This window comes from Chiroxiphia lanceolata, chromosome 16 (genome assembly GCF_009829145.1).
Source record: "Chiroxiphia lanceolata isolate bChiLan1 chromosome 16, bChiLan1.pri, whole genome shotgun sequence".
In the NCBI taxonomy this organism is placed as follows: domain Eukaryota; kingdom Metazoa; phylum Chordata; class Aves; order Passeriformes; family Pipridae; genus Chiroxiphia; species Chiroxiphia lanceolata.
In genome coordinates this window covers 5,395,339-5,413,178 of record NC_045652.1, presented here as the reverse complement: position 1 = coordinate 5,413,178, position 17,840 = coordinate 5,395,339, and the positions used below count along the sequence as shown (strand labels likewise).

Genomic DNA, 17,840 nt, shown 5'->3' with positions numbered 1-17,840 from the left:
AGAACAAGTCAGGCGTGCATTCCTCATTTCTGCCAAAATATTGCTTAGCTCTAGGCTAACAGTTGAAAGATGCTGTTTTCTAGAAGCCATTTAAGCATCTTTTCAAATCCCTGCTGGAACATTTCACTGGCTAAGTAAGTGAAAAAATGTTAACATTAATTAAAAGGACACATTTTTAACTTAAAAGCCCCTGTGAAATAAAGCTTTCCTTCATAATCAAGTTCTAAAACCTGCTGAAACAGCAAGTGGGAAATAGTTTGCAGGTTTAGGGACATCCACATAAAGCAGGAAATGCTGCTAATTAATTAAAGCACCTGATTTCACTTAAGTCCAAAGAGCCTTTCGCAAGAGACTGGAAAGCTCTACTATTGAAGTCAATACCACTTAACTTCCTAAAACTATGCCACTTAAATCCCTTTAAGGTGCTTTTTCTAAGTATTAGTGATGTTAAATTGCAGAACATCTTGTACAAATGTAACAGCACACCCCAGTTCTTCGTATCTGCATCAGTCAGTAAGAGACAAAGGAAAAAAACCTGTGTGTAAGCTCAGCTGAAGAGCCACCAAATTGCATTCCTCAAGGGAAGTCCTGCTCTGCAGAACCAAGGAAGCCTGTCAGCTCACACTAACCACATCTTCTCCGGGGTTACTGATGGACTGTTATTCAGAAACTTAAAGAACTACAAAGCAGCCTGATCAGTTGTATTTTTTCTTTTTTATTAGGTTTATTATGACTTAGAGTTTCTATTACTCCAGCTGGGTAAACCACATTTGAAAGTAAGTTTAACTGCAGGACTTCAATTTCAGCCAAAATCATTTTTGCATTACTTTATTGTAATATAGATTTAAATTTAACATTTAAAACTTACTTCATTAATAAGCAAGCCAAGCTCAGTAGCTTCAGTGCAGGATGTACTTTATGTAACTGCTGCCACATTCATGTTAGATTGGATGTACATGGAGAAGAGACCGGTCAACTCTACGATTCATAGGAGAAAGCAAAAGTAAGCACCATTTTTACCAAACTAAACAGTTCTCAAGTCAGTGTTTCTTACTGAAAAATCAACTTGCTTCTGGCTCCAGGAGCTACAGCTTGGATAATAGCTGAGAGCTATTTCCAGAACATCAATTTTCTACACTGGCACAAGAAATAAGTCTTCAAAGCAACAGGTACTGGATTTTTTTTTATTTATTTTTTTTTTTAAGAGACAACCTGTTTTCCTTGTGTTTACCAGGTGAATACATGCATTTTCGATCAATCTGGCAGAGGTCAAAGAACAAACAACATTTAGTTGGGACTAAATGAAAAACAATCAAAAAGTCGCCAAATATTTAAGGTACAAGCAGAAAAAAAAAGAAAAAAATTAACGCAACCAGCTCAATATCTAAGCCTGCTTTCTTTCAAAGAAAAATGGCACAAATTAAATAAAAAGCCAGACAAATTTAGTTTTAGATGGTACTAAGACTGAATTAATGCTTGAATGCATTAACAAGATTTGTTTCACTGCAAGGAAGGGCAGAAGTAATTTGACCAGGCTCTGTGTCTTTGGGCCTAGACCAGCAGCACTGCTACAGTTCAATATGCAGAACTGATACCAACACGGTGTCACCTTTACCACACGTAATAGTAAAGTGTGTTAGGACTTGCAGAGCATAAGCATCTTACTTGTACAAGCCAGTTAACAAATAAACAGAAGAGCTGAAGAATGGCTCTCACAGGTGTCCTTTCTGTTCAGGACTCCAGACTTTTCTTTAGAACAGAAAAAAAAATCCCTCTGCCAACAGTCTAATAAATACTAACAGATATATTCAGATACCATCTCCAAAATCTTTGTTGAAAATGCAGTCTCCAAATGAAAACTAGCTTTATGCTGTATTAATATCTTACATAAACTAAATCTTATGAATTGTAGTTATAGCAGTAACTGAAATTAATGTATACTGAGTCTTTGAGTGATGTGCACGTTCAGCTATGTAACACAGGTGGGGGTTTGAGCAGTTCTTACCCTTTTGGACAGTTCTTACAGTTGTCCATAAACTACAGAGCCTCTCACTACAGTATTGTGCAACTGCTGACATCTTTAAGGACTCTGATGTAAAGAAATGTGATGGAAGCACCACAAGGCAAGGAAATCATGCTCTTAGTGGAGCACCTTGAATTCAGAGTATCTCACACAGCATTGCTGTCTTGCCTTGACTACAGACACTGCTGAGAGGATACCAGGGCAAAAAGGGGCAAACCTACAGTGAAGTCTGCTTCACACAGGGAAGATAATGCAAGAGATCTGACTCTACAAGCACATAAGCAAAAATCTTGAAGAGCTGTGTATTAACATGGAGCCCAAGGTGCCTTAACTTGGCTGGAAACCACAATTTTTAGTATTGTGAATCCAGCATAGCTACATTTAATCCAAGAATCAGCCTATGCTTCCAGTTAAAGCATGCATACCACCTCACTAAATACCCCTTCCCAACGTGCAGGTTTGGAGCTCTTCATTTTCTCATTCTTCCCGTGTTATCCTTTTCCTAGGCAGAGGCTGAGGCCCTGAAGGCCAGAGCTTCCTGCATCTACATACAGAACCAGTCAGGACACTCCATGGAGAGACTGACATATATCCTTCCCCACTCAGAAACGGATTTGCAGCAGATCAGTCTTGATCTCTAGTTCAGTTTTAGATTACGCCCAAGTTACGGCAGCCAGAGTTCAATCCTATGAATGTAAGCTAAACACAAAGAGAAAGCCATTTATCCTTTTCAGTTCACCCTTACGGCATGTTTATCCAGAGTTTTATAATCAACTTCCAGTTTTAAATTATTTTCTTAGCACTTCACAGAACCTGCATGTCACTCCCTCCCGAAGAGGATGGCATTGCACAGAATCTTGTCTAAGTTAGTCCAAGTTTCCATATGTGACCAGAAGTCTTACTTGTTAGAACACACCCCTTTTCCAACTATTCCCCACATTCCCTCTCCTCCCACCCCTCCCCAGCAATGGGCAATTACTTCACAAGAAATGTAAAATAGGATATGGGTGTACACAAAACCTACCCTTCACTAATACTGAACAGAAAAGCCTATTTTCCAATTACAGGACATTTTTCTCTAAATTTAGGTCAGCACTGGTGCAGTCTGCACTGTGTATGATTACCACGAGGATAATACCAATAAGTACATATATTTTCTCAAACTGATTTAAAAGCCTATGAAGTTAATCGGGGAAAAGTTTAATATTGCTACTTCAGAGCACTAGAACACACAAAGTGAATCCAATAAAGATCCTTGTATTGATTCAATATTAAGTATTAATCGCATGACCATCATAGCACCTCTTTACATTATCACACAATCACCAGAATTATCAACTGCTTTTAAAACTAAAAAGGGTACAGTCCAATATTTATAACTTGCACACTGTTACTATACAGAAACTAGGTGCATGGTACAGTGCTGCAAAAATGGAAGCCTGCAGTTTTGACAAAGATGCCAAGTCATGTTGTAGACAATTTCAGTCAAACTGGCAATACTGTTTAAGCAAATACTCAAAGCAGGAAATAAAGGACAAAAAAAAGCATTCTATAGCCAAATAAACATCTGAAATTTCCTTTCCCTTTAATAATACAAGTAAGGTCACTTTTAGCCTTGGAACAGATACATGTTCGCCTATGATGATCTTGCTAACTACTACACAATATCTGATGTCCTCTGCTAAGAATATAGTTTAAGAAAGCCGCAGTTACAAGAGGCATCTAATGTAATATCTAAAATTTCCTTTATGGCATTTATTGAATTCGTCTTAAACAGTGAATATGGAAAGATGGCCTCATGTTTCCTTTTCAATAGTACTCTGAGGATCAAGTGGCTTTCAAGCAGCATGGTGGGTTTGAAATTTTTGCAGTTTAGATCATTCTGTTGCGTTTATGAGTTGGTGAGTCTGTAATGACATCGCCACACTGGGCTGAGGTACGCTTTCTAGTTCCACCATTGTCCAAGTGGAGTGCCATTTCTTCTGATATGAAAGTGTTCAAATCAACATCATGGAGTCCATTTCTCCTTCGACTAGCATTGGAGCCACTGCTCACGTGAGTAGGCGAGCCTGGGGTACTTGAGCGAACACTTATACTAGCCATTGCACCACTAAGACCTGGGGAAAGAGAGAAACACCATTAAAGTCACACAGCAAAGAAAGAGCATTTCCCACCTGTGGCAGAAAGGATGACACTTATCCGACTTCTACTTAAAGGCACTTCACCCTACTGTTTGTACCACGTTTTTATTTCAAGTCCAGACCATGCCTTCTCAGTTTTTAGTCCATGCAGGAATCTAGGGACTGGCAGAACTGCTTTTTATGACATTAAAAGTGAGCTTACACACCAGGGTGCAGCAGCACACTCTGGCAGACACCAGCTCCACAAGCATGACATGCTATTCAAAACATGTACATACTCAAGAGCAGACTATTTCAATACAAAGGCTTCACACCAGACCAAGAGTTACACAGTCTTACCAAGGAATTTCCAGGCTGAATTGGCTTGGTCTTGTTTCAACATCACCACCCTGCTCCCTTTCACTCCCTCAGCCACTGCAGTTCTCAAAAAAATTTGCTATGACAGATCTGATCCCAAACACTGTCATGGGTACCCTGCAAGTACTTCGGTTTGTGTTCAGATTATTAGTGTTTAATTAAAACTGAAGTTCATTTCCTGGAGAAACAAAGCCATAAAAAGAATACCATGAACTTCATACTAATTTAAACTTCATCTTCAGTGATGTTACTATTGTACTTTTTGCAAAAGTGGGACATTCCAAAACATAAGTTTACTAAGGGTTGGTACATGCAAGCCTAACTACTCTTCTCAATTTGGAATTCAGGCTGTATTTGTAGATAAACAGGAGCTCAGAGATAAGACAAACATCTTTGCTGTGATAACTCCTTCAAATCTGAGTATTATTAGGAAAGTACAAAAACACCTACTGGTCCTAGAAATAAAACCACCAAAGCAAGAGTCATGCAGGAAGATAAAGAACAGCAGATCTATATCTGCTACTAGATCAGTCCCCAGAAACCTCAATTAAAAGCTAAACTCTAGAACCATCTGCAGCAATGGAAGGTTGATACACAAGTCAGGATGGAACAGACCAACCAATGTCACTCTATTGAACATTTCTATTAAATGGACATTTAAAGCTTAGAACTTGTAACAGCACAGGGAATACTTTTACACAGGTCAGGCATTATGCAACCAGCAGGAACAGCCACTAATCACTGCTGATTTCTTAGAGCTTTTGCTTACAGCTCTGCTTGGTGTTCAAACACAGCTCAGAAGCACGGCCTGAACTCTGACATGCACCCTGCAGATTTTATTGATATCAAAATCATCTTTCATTCACAATGGCAGAAGGTATTCAAACAGCAGAAGCTGTTTTTGTGAAAAGGTAATTCAGAAACAAGCTTTGTGACAGTACTCTCTGGATTAAGGTCAAGCTCAAATTAAAAGCAATTATGAAAAGTTTCTATACATCCACCAAAGAAAGTAAAGCAGCTACTTGATGACATGGATGTATGAGCAAAAAGCCAATTCAGATACCATAACTTGGATAAACTACCAAGGTGCATTAATTTGGGCAGGTAACAAATCACTTCACAATTCAAAGAAAACAGTAGTTTAATTTCAACTGTCATGACATACATTAGAAAAAACATTTATTCATCCTGTACATTTAAACTGGAAAAAAATCTGACAGTGCACAGAAGGTGACATTATTTCAAATCCAAACTGATTGCAGAGATTCGCCCCACATCACTAGTCCAAACAAAATTGCTTTGAACATGAAAGTTCACTGTTGTTACTTCCACTTAGAGAAAACTATTTACATCACTTTCAGTAGTTTATATCATACAACCCATAACCAAATGGCCAACACACTAAATCAGTTTTATCATGACATCTTTTCATTATGTTTAGTGCCCAAGAAAGAGAAAAGTTATTCCAAATAAACCCCAAAACTGACCTGTGATGTGGAAAGACATTTTTGGCATCACTCAAAAACTATGTTTTTAAGTGGAGCCTTTTCAAGTAACAAGCATTCTTTAAAACAGCAGATACAAAAGTCAGTTAAAAGATGCACCTTTAATATGCTGAAGCATATTCAAAATCAGACTGCCAAGGTTCACAAGCAATGCCCAAAGCAGTCATTAACATCCTAATATTTAAGTAATAATGAATCACTGTACATTTAAATACACAAACAACCTTCAGGAGATAATTAGAAGTTAAAATCTTCAATCAAACTTAGTGTCAAAGGCAGGAGAGTAGTTTTGAATTAATTTCTACAGAGATAGGAATACAAGGATATTGCATCACAGCATGGACTTCGAGGTGCAGTTTAATCTTGCATCTCATACAGGTATTTAGTACCAGTAAGAGCAATTACTGAGTATGTAACAGACTGGGTGACAACCTGGTATCAGTTACTGGCAGTTAACATATGACACAGCACTACACACCAACCAGGAGAGCAGAACTGCCAAATGAAACACTCAGACCACAGTTTAGGATTGGGTAATCGAGCCAATATGGAAGAGTCAAAGCAAACTCAAAGCATGTGCTCAAATATCAAGATGCCATTTCACGGAAGCAACATCTCTGAAAACAATCTGCAATGCTCAAAAGATCTACTTTTTGTCAACAGAGAAGACATCTGTCCACAGTTGCTTTTTTTCTTGGGAAGTTGTTGCAATGCAGAGAAAGTCTCAGAGAACCCATTTACTGTGAATTATTCTGAGTTTAAGCTTTCAGTGGACTCGGAGCTCTCCCCAAAGCATTTCACCATTTAAAGCAGTAAAGCCAACAGTAACTGACACTAGGGAGTAGTAAGATGACAGGACTGCCAGCAAACACCATTTCACAACCCAAAGTTCTGTGATTAACAAGACCCAGTCACAGGCACATCAATTTTGTCTATACTAGAGGACGGAGATCCAAGCAGCTGCTGAAGTGTCTTTACTTCTTTCCCAGTCTCATGACCACCTCTGAAGTCTCCCACTCCTTTCTCCCAGGGACATCTCCCTTATTACCAGAGGCCTTTAAGAAAGCACAGGTGGCTCTTACCCCCTTTTTAAACTTGAAAGGACTGAAGTGGAGGGCATATCTGAAATGTTTTGCAGTACTTATTACATTCTCATTCCTGTCTTAACTTTCAGTCATCAACAATGTGACATTTCGTAGCCAGTTAATTTTACAAAATACTCATACCTGCAGCTATATTCTAAAGGCATTTATTATAGTTCTATTGAAAAGAGCTGCAGTATAGTAAGAATTGTGACCAATACTAGCTAATTTATAACAGTACTCTCCAAAGCTATCAAGTGATTAGAATGCTTGGCTAAAAGTATGTTTCATGGAGTATGAAATACTTAAAACTGTCAACTCAAAATTAGCAAGTTTATCCACACTGGCCTTACAACCTGTAAATGCTGTTTCATCTGCACCATAACCATGTCCACAATGAGTGAGTTATTCAGGTCACTACCACAGCATAATATACTGGGTAACCACTGCTCAGTATAGTAATAGTATTGTTTTCCAGAAGTTTTAATCAGGAAGTATCAAAAGGAACATTCACGCTTAGATAAGTGTGACTAAAGCAGGAATTAGTTAATAACCCGAGATAAATACAAAATGGCATGCAGAGAGATCCTTGTCACTCCCCTATGTCATACCCACCCTTTCACAGTACTGCTCAAAGAGCAAGTTTTAGCAGCACATACCAGTGCACAATTCCATCACAGCTATATATACACACAACCTTTAAATTACACTATGTCAAACCAATCTGAACTCTGCTCTCCCATCCCCTCTTCTACCAACTGCTGCTTCTATATTCTGCTAAGTGCTCATGTTTTAAACTACAGTTTAGTATTCTGAGAAGCAAATACGAAGGCCTGGTGGAAAATCAGGCTTTTAAGGGGCCAAGCCACACACTTCTACATGCAAGTGCTCCCCCTGCCCAAAGAGAGTGAATCACATGAATGATACACATCAACATTAAAGCTGAGGAGAAAAAGAACTAACACTCCCTCGCTGAACTGTCACCCTAATTTTTTCCCTAATTCACTCAAATTTTGGCTAAGTCTAATGCAGTTCAGCATTGCCTTTCCAAGCTTGATTCTTCCCCCTCCTCACACCATAACATTTTCTCACATTATGGTGAGAGAATGGGCTGTGAACGTGGAGCACATCCCACGTTAAAGGACCAAAGCATCATTTCAAACATGGGCCTGCACAGCCACCAGTACCACAAGACTGGGTATGCTACAGCCAGGCACAAAGGCAGTTTTTGGGAGTCTTATGACTATTAGCTCAGACTGAAGTAATTCTGTCCTTTGAAACCCACCTCTTACAGAACTGGGTATGTCAATACACATCCAGGGAGCAGGTGAAGATACATCCATACCTTCACTGACTCCCTGACAGTTCAGGGACTGCTGAAGTTAAAACCCCAACTTTATATTTGAGGTATTTATCTCCTACTGCCACATCTTAAAACGCCAAGCATCAGATGTGTAGTTCTTGAAGTTACTTGGCACTTCAGAGTAAAACATGTATCACCTTGAAATAACTACTCAGCTTTTCTTAAAGGCTTTAACTTCTTTTCAAGTATTCACACTTCCAAGTTTCCAGCCACATTTTATTTCAAAGATTGCCCATCAGCACACTAATAATGGAAAGCTGATACTAAGGGCAAAGATTTTGTTTACCAGAATTTACTCTCTCAAGAGGTTTCTTAGTTCCAAAAACTCATTCTCAAGTACCCTGAAGTTACACTAAAGATTTCAGTGCAACAGCACTGGAGCTGAAAGAGAAGTGAGAACCCATACCCCTTTAACATCCTCCTAGTTTTTTGTCATGATAATTTTGCTTTTAGCTACCATAAAAGGCTTGAAAGCAGAACAGTAGAGAAGAACAAGTTTCCTTGTAGTACAAAGATTACAAGGTAAGCAAGGTGATTGTGATAACCAGTATCACAAGATTAAATTCTGGGTTCAAAATCCCTAGCTTTTGTCAACAAAGTTGTTAACTACCTTGCAGAGCTATAATATGGGTCAGAGGTAACAGGGTTGGAGACAGAAGAGGCAAAGCTAAAAATCCAATTTTAACACATTTCAGATGCAGCATACAGTTTAAAGAGTGCACTGATATCTAAAGGATACTCTTCTCTGAAGTTTTAGTCTAGGGCACACACCTAGAACTGTGTTTGATGTTCCAGGAAATATTAAATTATTAACTACTTTGTTACCACAGCTTCTGTCAAAGTTTTCAGATGTGCTTATGATGGATTTAGGAGTTACATGATCAAAAAAAGAGGGATTTTCCCCCATCAAAGAGGATGGTCAGAAAGTTATAATGCCATGGTCTTTAGATGTATATTTGTACCTACTTCTGAGAAGTCAATACACCAACTCTGCTTCCACAGTGCACCACTTGGTGCATAGATCATAGATCATTCATATCTACCCCTGCTTCACTAAAAGAGGGCTGAGAGCAGCAAAGTTTTAGCATTATTCCTCAAATCTAATTCAGCCTATTCACATCACCAATGAAGAAATACTCCATTCCCACCAGGAAGCCTACCAGCACAAAACAAAGCCTCACTCTTTCACATGCCAGTCAAAAACTCCCCTCAAAACCTTAGTCCTGAACACTTGCCTGGACTGCTACTCACCATCATCAGGTTCTCATGTTCCCTCACAACACTCAGAAGCAGCAAAGCACTTTTGAACAGCCTGACAAATAGGAAGATAAGCACAGCCCTACACACAGCTGAAGATCTTTCACAGGATTCAAAATCAAAACCTAGTTTTGAGAAGCCCTACAATAAATGGGAAATGAGTTTGGGAGATGGTGTAATCACAACTTCCTAATGTTAAAGAAAAGAGGGGGAGAAGCTGAAGGAATGCAGACATCGTAGGCAATAACCTAAAAACAGTTATGAGGCCAAACACAAGCCTAGTCACTAAAGGATTAGCACAAAAGCATTTGTGTCAAGGACCAGATTGTAACTGATATCAGGAGAACCTAATCCAGAAGGAGACTGACATGTAATCTTGTCAACCAGCTGATGAAGGGGAAGAGGGCATTTCTAGTCCCTGCAGTGCCAGTTCAGAGCACAGAACTTCCTCATGACCCTGTATCAGGTTATGAAATATGGACAACTTTATACATCATGGTTCAGATTCCCATGCTAGAGAAGTGACTTCCATAAATCACTTCTGTACAAAGCAGATGCTAGGAAACAGTACATGGACACAAAGAGAGCCATGTTACCAATGAAAATGCCTCTGAGTTTCCTCTGCTTGAGCCCCCACTGTGCTGAAGTGAGTCTTGCTAAGCTTATTCTCACCTAAGAGTGAGCCTTTGTAGTTAGATCCAACTGCACATTTGATTCAACTAGTTTCACAAAACCTTTTTTATTTAAAGAGGTGGCTTATCACACCGAGAGCCACCTTCTGCAGTTGTTCTCATGAGAACAACTTTACCTACTGAACAGGCAATAGTGGTGCACAGAGTTCTCTAGCCAGCTTCCAACATGCAAAGGAAAACCACCCAAACTGACATGACTGGGTGGAAGCATGCTTGGTTTAAATGGCAACAGAGCAGCCAAAAACACCAGGATTATGCTGCCACCTAGACACTAACAGTGTCTGGCTTATGTATCTTGAAAAACCACCACAGCATAGCAGAAGCAAAGACTGCACTGTCAGGAATCCACTCTAATTAACTTATTAATTCTACCCCCCCACTGAGAATATCGACACAGTAAAAATTCATTAGGTTGCACTTCTAGATGCTCGATATGATCTATCTATGGTCTAGATAGCTTGATATGATTTGTACCTAAAGATATCTGCTACCCTTTTGAATTTTAAAAGGCATAAAACCCCACAGGTTAACTGCCTCATTTCAGCATTGTCTATCACTTGCTAAGTAACAGTCCAGTTCAGAATAAGCTACTGAATATTCATATCTGGAAAGACAAGAGATACACCACCAACCTTGTTAGTGATGGCAAGGAAAGAAATTCAGTTTGACACTGGAAGACACTTTATCTGAAAGTGAGCTAGAACAATGTTCTGAACAGGACTCACTTATTGCAACAATGTGCAAGAGAAATACCCTTTCCAGGGCACTTTAAGTAGAATGCTGAACCTTATTATCCAGGGCATAACAAAGGTACTAGAGTGAGCTAGAGGCAGAAGACTCACACATCAAATTTCCTCCCTAAGCCCCCCAAATTTGCTAGTAGTCAAATCTTAATATGTAACTCGTTACTACCACAGTATTACCATTTTCCGAGAATTCTGTTTACTTTAGCATTGGTATGAATGTCAAGTCTCTCCATGCTTCAAGAACACTACCGAGAGTTGACACTTAACTGGTGAGTTCACAGCTGTGGAATATTACAGATCCAAACTTCATTTTTATTCAATGCTTTTTCCTCATTCCAAATATTTGGCTATGCCTTATACACCTAAAAAACTCCCACAGGGAATGAAGGAGATACCTTCAGCTGGAACACCAGGTACATGACACATTAAGATATGCCAAGAGCCAGACATGCTTTAAGAGCCCCCACCCAAATTTAACCAAGTAGTATTGAAAAAATGACTGTTACCATGCAGAGCTATGGCTTCACGGAAGGGTTGCAAATCAGTCTCTACAGATGAGCTAGTTTCTGTTGAAGTAGCTCGGTTAGGGGATACTACAGTCAGTCTTGGGGGAGCTCTAGAATTTCTTGGAGGAGGAACTTTTCCACATAGGAAGCTGATCAAGTCTTCTCTTCGAATAGTTCTTCTGCGCTTTTTAACCCAAGCTAGCACATCCTTGTTCCGCCGCTGATAGCCAATCTGAATTCCTAAATCAAAGCTTCGCTGGTGGGCATCCACACTTTCTGCAAGAAGACAGAGAAAAGGTCTCTCAGTGTGTTACAGACAGCAATACCCAGCATGGCACATCACTGGTGTGGCTTCCTGGAAAGGAGGAGTACGGACACATTCGACAGGTTCCCGTAAGGCAGTGCCGGGTTAGTAAATCAACTGGCACAGGAGTCCCATTAAACCTAAACAGAACATGAGGAGTCACAAAGTCAACAGCAACTCCAGCACCACTTTAATAGCATTTACTATATTTCAGGTCAACACTGCAGCACTGTTTATTAACATTAACAACACACAGCTTGTCAGACTGGGGAAGGTACTTAAACCAACAGACAACACAGACTTAGATGCTCCTGAAGTGCATCAATAGAGACAGGAAACCTCCACATAAAACAAGGAATAACTGCTTTTCTTTATTCTGATAGTGGAGGAATTGTCAGAAAACTCAAGACTTCTTCACAGGTCTTTTAGTTTCAGCTGACCTTCAGTTGCAGAGGCAATTCATAGCCCATAGTTTTGAAACCAGTTAGAACACAAGTGTCCCCAATGCCTTTCAGTTAGGCAAACCATTTACAAAGGAAGGCTGAGAAAGTTTCCTTCCCCATTTAAGATCCCATTGCAATTTTGATATACAAAAAGCTTTAAACACACTATTTGCAGTAATTCCTACTACAAAATGCAATTTCATTCTCTGTTGATTTAGTCACCTGTGCACATCAGCTATAACTGTGCCTCTAAAAGCCTTAAAATGTCATGTATTAAGTTGATTTCAAACTTCAGGAAGTGTATTTCTGGCTAGTAGTTTGAGTAAGTTTCAGACCACAGTAACAGGTGGGACAAATCCTGTTTGCTACACAATTACACTCATGTTGTTTGTCATAAGTTTGTTATCAGAGCTTTGCCAACAGCTATTTCAGTTTCATGAAAATTACTGTTATGGTGCTCTTGCTCCATTACAAGGCATCAACATATCCACTCCAACTTTGTTTACTTGATTTCTACAGAATTTTTTAAAATATGGCACAGCTGATTAAAACAGCTTTTTATACTCTTGCTTTACTAATGAAATCCAACATAAGAGCCATTTTACCAGAACATTAAGGTGTTTCCTTAAGAACAGCTGTCCCAAGACATTGGTTTACAGGCAAATACTGACATACACATCTAATCAAGCTTTCTCACACTCAAAAACCCAAAGAGAATCACTGTTAAATGCTATTCCTAGGGTTGTATTCTAAAGGCACCCCTGCATGGTCCATAAAAGACAGCACTGAAATCTATCCTGTCAAAGAGCAGCACTTCAAACCTAACACAAGCTACCAAAACAGAAAAACATCTCAAAATGAGCAGAGTTAAACCGTGGGGCTTCTGGAATATAAGCTGTACAGGTACACATAAAGGACCCTTAACATGTTACTACTTCTGCACTCTAAGAACATTTTGCCTATACTGCTTTGTAATCTGAAGGCTACATTTCCAAATGCTAATTCCTGAGAAGGCAATGGCAACATGACAGATTATTCCTCCTGCCATTTTATACTCCACAGCAGCTTAGACTCCGATACACTGGCAGTAAAAGCTACCCAAACACTTTGGAGCCAATTTAGATGCTGATAATATTCCTCTAATCACTTCCTGAAATACCAGGAGAGTCCTTCTGGGGCCAGGAGCCCGACTTTACGTCAATAACCTGCTTTCTTTGTGTATGGGAATGCTTTACAAAGTGCTAACTGTGAACTAGGTATGAGGTCAAACACAGTGACTGCTGATGTAGCCTAGAGAAATTTCAAGCATCATTACCCTGGGAGAGATTAGATTTTTTATGGTAAAAGCTACAACTACTTTGTTTACAAAGTTACACTGGCAAAGCCTCAAGTTGCGTATGTCCTGAAACTACTATGTCAAAACTAACATTTAGAAAACAGACTTTTTAAAATAAAAATAAATTGTAGGCTCAGTCGTCTTACTGTAATATATACCTAAAACTTTCACTGTGGCCTTAAGCTCTAAATTCTACATTACAAGCCATACCTTCACTTCTTTAGTGCAATCTGGAAGACAATTAAGTATCTTTAATGTGGCCTGTCACCAGAACTAATCAGAAATTCATGACCTAAGACCATCAGTGTGGTCTGATATTAAACTTCTAAATTATTTTCAGAAAAAAAATGCTGACATCCAAGACATCATGGCATTCTCATTATGCACAATTCCTCGGGTTGCTCTTGATAAAAAGATGATGCCTCAAAAATCTGAACATTTATCGGATCAGAAACCAGCTGACAAGGCAAGAGGCCGTTTGTAGTGTTCAGTTCACCACCCCAAATACTTCTCCAGTGTTTCACAGAGTCCTCCAAAACACAAGCATTACTGAGAATGTGAAAAATACAAGATTTTTTTTAAGACCTTCACTAGGTAAAGCAAATTCACATTAAGAGACTTGCCCACTATGCCGGTGTTTAGCTGGTTCTACCATGATCTCACCAAATTTCTACCCATTTGCAAGTTAACTGAAAATTGAAATATGGCAGCTCTGACGAACTGAGGTACTTCAGCACCTAAAGATCTGTTTCAGGTACTGCTTTTTGAAGCATTACATTACACCTGACTAAAGACAGCTTCCTACTTAAATTCTAGTTTCCCTGATCACCACATACATATATCCTTCAGTTAATCACATCATTGCCAAAAAACCCAGGGTTCATTTTGCCTAGAGCACAAGTAATCAAATGTTTTAAACCAGAAATAAACAGCCCAAGTCTTCACAGTAAAGATGCTGTAAGGGAGAGCAAGCTATTGGTAAAGACAGACTGTAATTATTCCAATTTATTAACACTACCTGCTGCCTTTTCAGCACCATTCTCAAATGACTGGTGTCCCTGACCATGTTCTAGTGACCCACTCCCTCGGGCAGCACCTCCCCTGCTCTGTGAAGTGCTGCCCCTTTACAGGAGCTCACACACACACACAGAGCACTCAGAAGCACTTTCTGCAGGAGTCAAGTCCCTGGCAGTGAGGGTTATGCACCTACATTTCCTCCCTGCTCTGTCCCACATCCCTCAGAAACCTGATCACCCATCACGAGAACGTTAAGTTCAACTGCTTAAAGCAAATCCAAAATGGGAAAATAGGAAGCAAGTGAAGGAACACGCAGGTAGAAGCACAGATAACACTGTACAGATCAAGAAAAAACAAAACATGACTCACAAGAAAAAAAAAAAAAACAAACTACAAGCCAGAAAAACAACCATTTGGAACTTTAAAGCGTTTTCTTTCTTGGAATGGAAGGCAGTAACAATGGGAACCACACTGTGCCAACTTAAGCCTTCACTGACATATATCATTTTGGTACAATCTTTTAAACAAACTAAAAACCACTGAATGATCCTTCCTGCAGACAAGCATTCCTGTGACAACCCAAGGAACTGCAGAGTTCAGAAATACACAATAAAACAGCACAAAAAGCACAGCCACATGCAGACCAGACTCATATCAAAGTTCTGGCTAACACTGCTTTCTCAGAGCCACCCTGGACACAGTCATAATGACATTCTAGTGCTTAAAATAAACTGGGAGGCTTACTTAAGAAGCCTCACTGCCACAAGAAGATAAAACTTTCCCGTCACATAACATCTATGCAGAATTTTACAAACACTAAACCCAACTTATGCTTCACCATAAAATACAGGCTTTCTACTGACATCCCAACATCTAATGCACCATGAAATACACAAAATGCAGGGAATTTAAGTACTGCTTAATAAGCCATTGCACGCTTCTCTTGAATTCACGAGTGACAGACACACATTAAAAACCACCTTTTTCAAGGGTCTCGAAGTAAAACAGGTTTTAAGTTCATTAGTCACTGACATGAGGCAACAGAAAAGATTCAGCTACCGTCAGCTAAAGTGGCCCAGGGAAAACTTGCAAGATTCAGGAAGCAGTCTCGGGTTAGATTTTATCAGGGTGAATAAGAGACATTAACAGGCCCTGCTTATGAGTAAGCCGGGGCAGGAGGCTCTGTGGGGAGGGCTGCCGGGGCAGCGGGCCGGGGGGGCAGCCCCTTACCTTTGTAGAGGTTGGTGACCGCAGTGGCGGCGTTCTGGAAGGGGACCCAGAGGGAGAGCCCCGGCTGCTGGCACACCCGGTCTGCAGGGAGGGAAGGACACACGCTGTTTATTTTGGAGCACCAGCTCCGAACGGCCATGTTAGGTTTCGCCATTTTGTTCCACCTTCCGGCGGCAGCTCCGGATCGGGGCCGAGCGGCGCCGGGGCGGGCGGGGGGCGGCCCGGCCGGGGCAGCGCCCGCGGTGTCCCCAGCGCGGAGGGGCCCGCCCGGGCCGCCCCCGCCCCGGCCCCGGCGCACAATGAGCCCAACGAGCCCCGCTCTTCGCCATTTTGTCGGAGTCTCTTCCCGGGGCTGGGCATCGGGAGCCGCCGGCAGGGCCGGGCTTCCCGGCCTCCCACACCCTCCACACCCTCCCCGGGGCTGCGGGCTCGCCCCCGCCGCCCGCACCCCCCCGGACACCCCGCGGCCGCGCTCCGGCCCGACCCCCCACCCCCAGCCCCGCTGCTGGGCCGGGCGGGCGCAGAAGTCGCCCCAGAGGCCGCGCCGGGCGCTGTCCGAGCCGCGGCCGCGGCTCCCCCTCCCTCTCGCCATTTTGTTTTCCCGGCCGCCTCCCGGCGCGGCCGCGGCCCGGCAGCGGCTCCGACCGCCGCCCCGGACCCTTTGTGCGGCCGCGGGACCGACCCCGACCTGGCGGCTCCGCGGCTGCTCCGCGACCTACCCCCCAACCACTGCCTGGGCCCGGCACCGAACCCACCGCCCGCCCGGCCCGGCCGCGTCCCCTCCGCACCGGGCCCTCGGCAGCGCTCACCCTTGTAAAGCTGCGCCACGGCGGTGGCCGAGTTCTGGAAGAGGTGCCAGAGCTTCTGTTGCTTGTGCTCGGGCTGCGCCGCCGCCTCGTCCTGCAGCTCCGGCGCCAGCGCCTCCTCCTGCTCGGCCTCGGCCAGGCACTGCCGCTCCCACTTGCTGAACCAGTGCTCGGGCCCGTGCTCCTGGATCTCCGCCTCGCCCTCCTCCTTCTTGTCCTCCATCATCCGCCCGGCTCCGCGTCCCTGCGCCGCGCAGCACACGCCGTCCCAACCGCCGGCCGCGTTCGCTCCGTGCGCCGAGCCGGCCCTACCTCACCCCCATGCCGGGCCCGCCCGCGGCTCTGCCGGCCCCAAACACTCCGAGCGCCGGCACCGCCCCGAGCGCACTGAGGCAGAGGCCGAGGCGCCTGGGAACGCGCTGCCGCCGCGCCCCGCCCCCGGCGCCCGATTGGCCGCGGTCACCCCGGCACCGCCGGTTCGAACGGCAGCGCCGGCGCTCATTGGTCCATCCGCGCGTCCGTCAGGCGGGGCACCCTCGGTGGGCGGAGCTAACGCAGGTTTGGTTACGCCGTCACAGCCCCGTGCCGGGGGCGTCGGCGCGGCGCGCGTGCGCAGTGCGCCGCCTCGCGCCGGCCCGGCCCCGCCCCGCCCCTGGCGTGAGGCGGCCCCGCCCGCCCCCCCTCCCCTCACGGCGGGGCCGCGGCCCCCGCTCGGGCAGAGGCGCTCCCGCCCCCGGGCTGCCCCTGCAGCCGCCGCCCCGCAGCGGTACCGGGAGGTGGCAGCGGCCGCCGCGGCATCGCCGAGGGGCAGAGCCCGGCCGGGAGGCGGTTCCCTTCCCGGCCCCGAGGGAAGATGGCGACAGGGCAGGGCCCCAGGGCCGAGCCCTGTGGCACGGCCGGGCCCGGCGCCAGCGCCCGACAGAGGCGGCTCTGAGGGGCTTGCACCGAGGGGTCGGACCCACGCCGTCACTTCTCTGTCTAGCACTTCTCTTGCCTATTTCACACATATTTTACCGTTTGTTGTGTTTGCGC

The 17,840-nt window shown here is 43.4% G+C and overlaps 1 protein-coding gene across 1 annotated transcript; it reads right to left on the bottom strand.

Annotated features, from left to right (window-relative positions):
* Nucleotides 1-711: 711 nt before the first annotated feature.
* On the bottom strand, nt 712-17,239 carry C16H16orf72 (chromosome 16 C16orf72 homolog). Its single transcript, XM_032703879.1, has 4 exons — nt 16,812-17,239; nt 16,003-16,083; nt 11,673-11,948; nt 712-4,140 (listed from the first exon to the last, which is right to left on the bottom strand). Exons 1-4 carry the CDS (start codon nt 17,032-17,034, stop codon nt 3,896-3,898), a joined length of 825 nt encoding a protein of 274 aa, XP_032559770.1. The 5' UTR covers nt 17,035-17,239; the 3' UTR covers nt 712-3,895.
* Between the last annotated feature and the right edge of the window lie 601 nt (nt 17,240-17,840).

Coding starts and splice junctions, on each gene's coding strand:
- C16H16orf72 (XM_032703879.1), bottom strand. CDS start 17,034: ATGATGGAGGACAAGAAGGAGGAGGGCGAGGCGGAGATCCAGGAGCAC. Junction 16,084..16,811: donor CGTGGCGCAGCTTTACAAGG/GTGAGCGCTGCC, acceptor CCCTCCCTGCAG/ACCGGGTGTGCCAGCAGCCG. Junction 4,141..11,672: donor TGAAGCCATAGCTCTGCATG/GTAACAGTCATT, acceptor CTCTTTCCCCAG/GTCTTAGTGGTGCAATGGCT.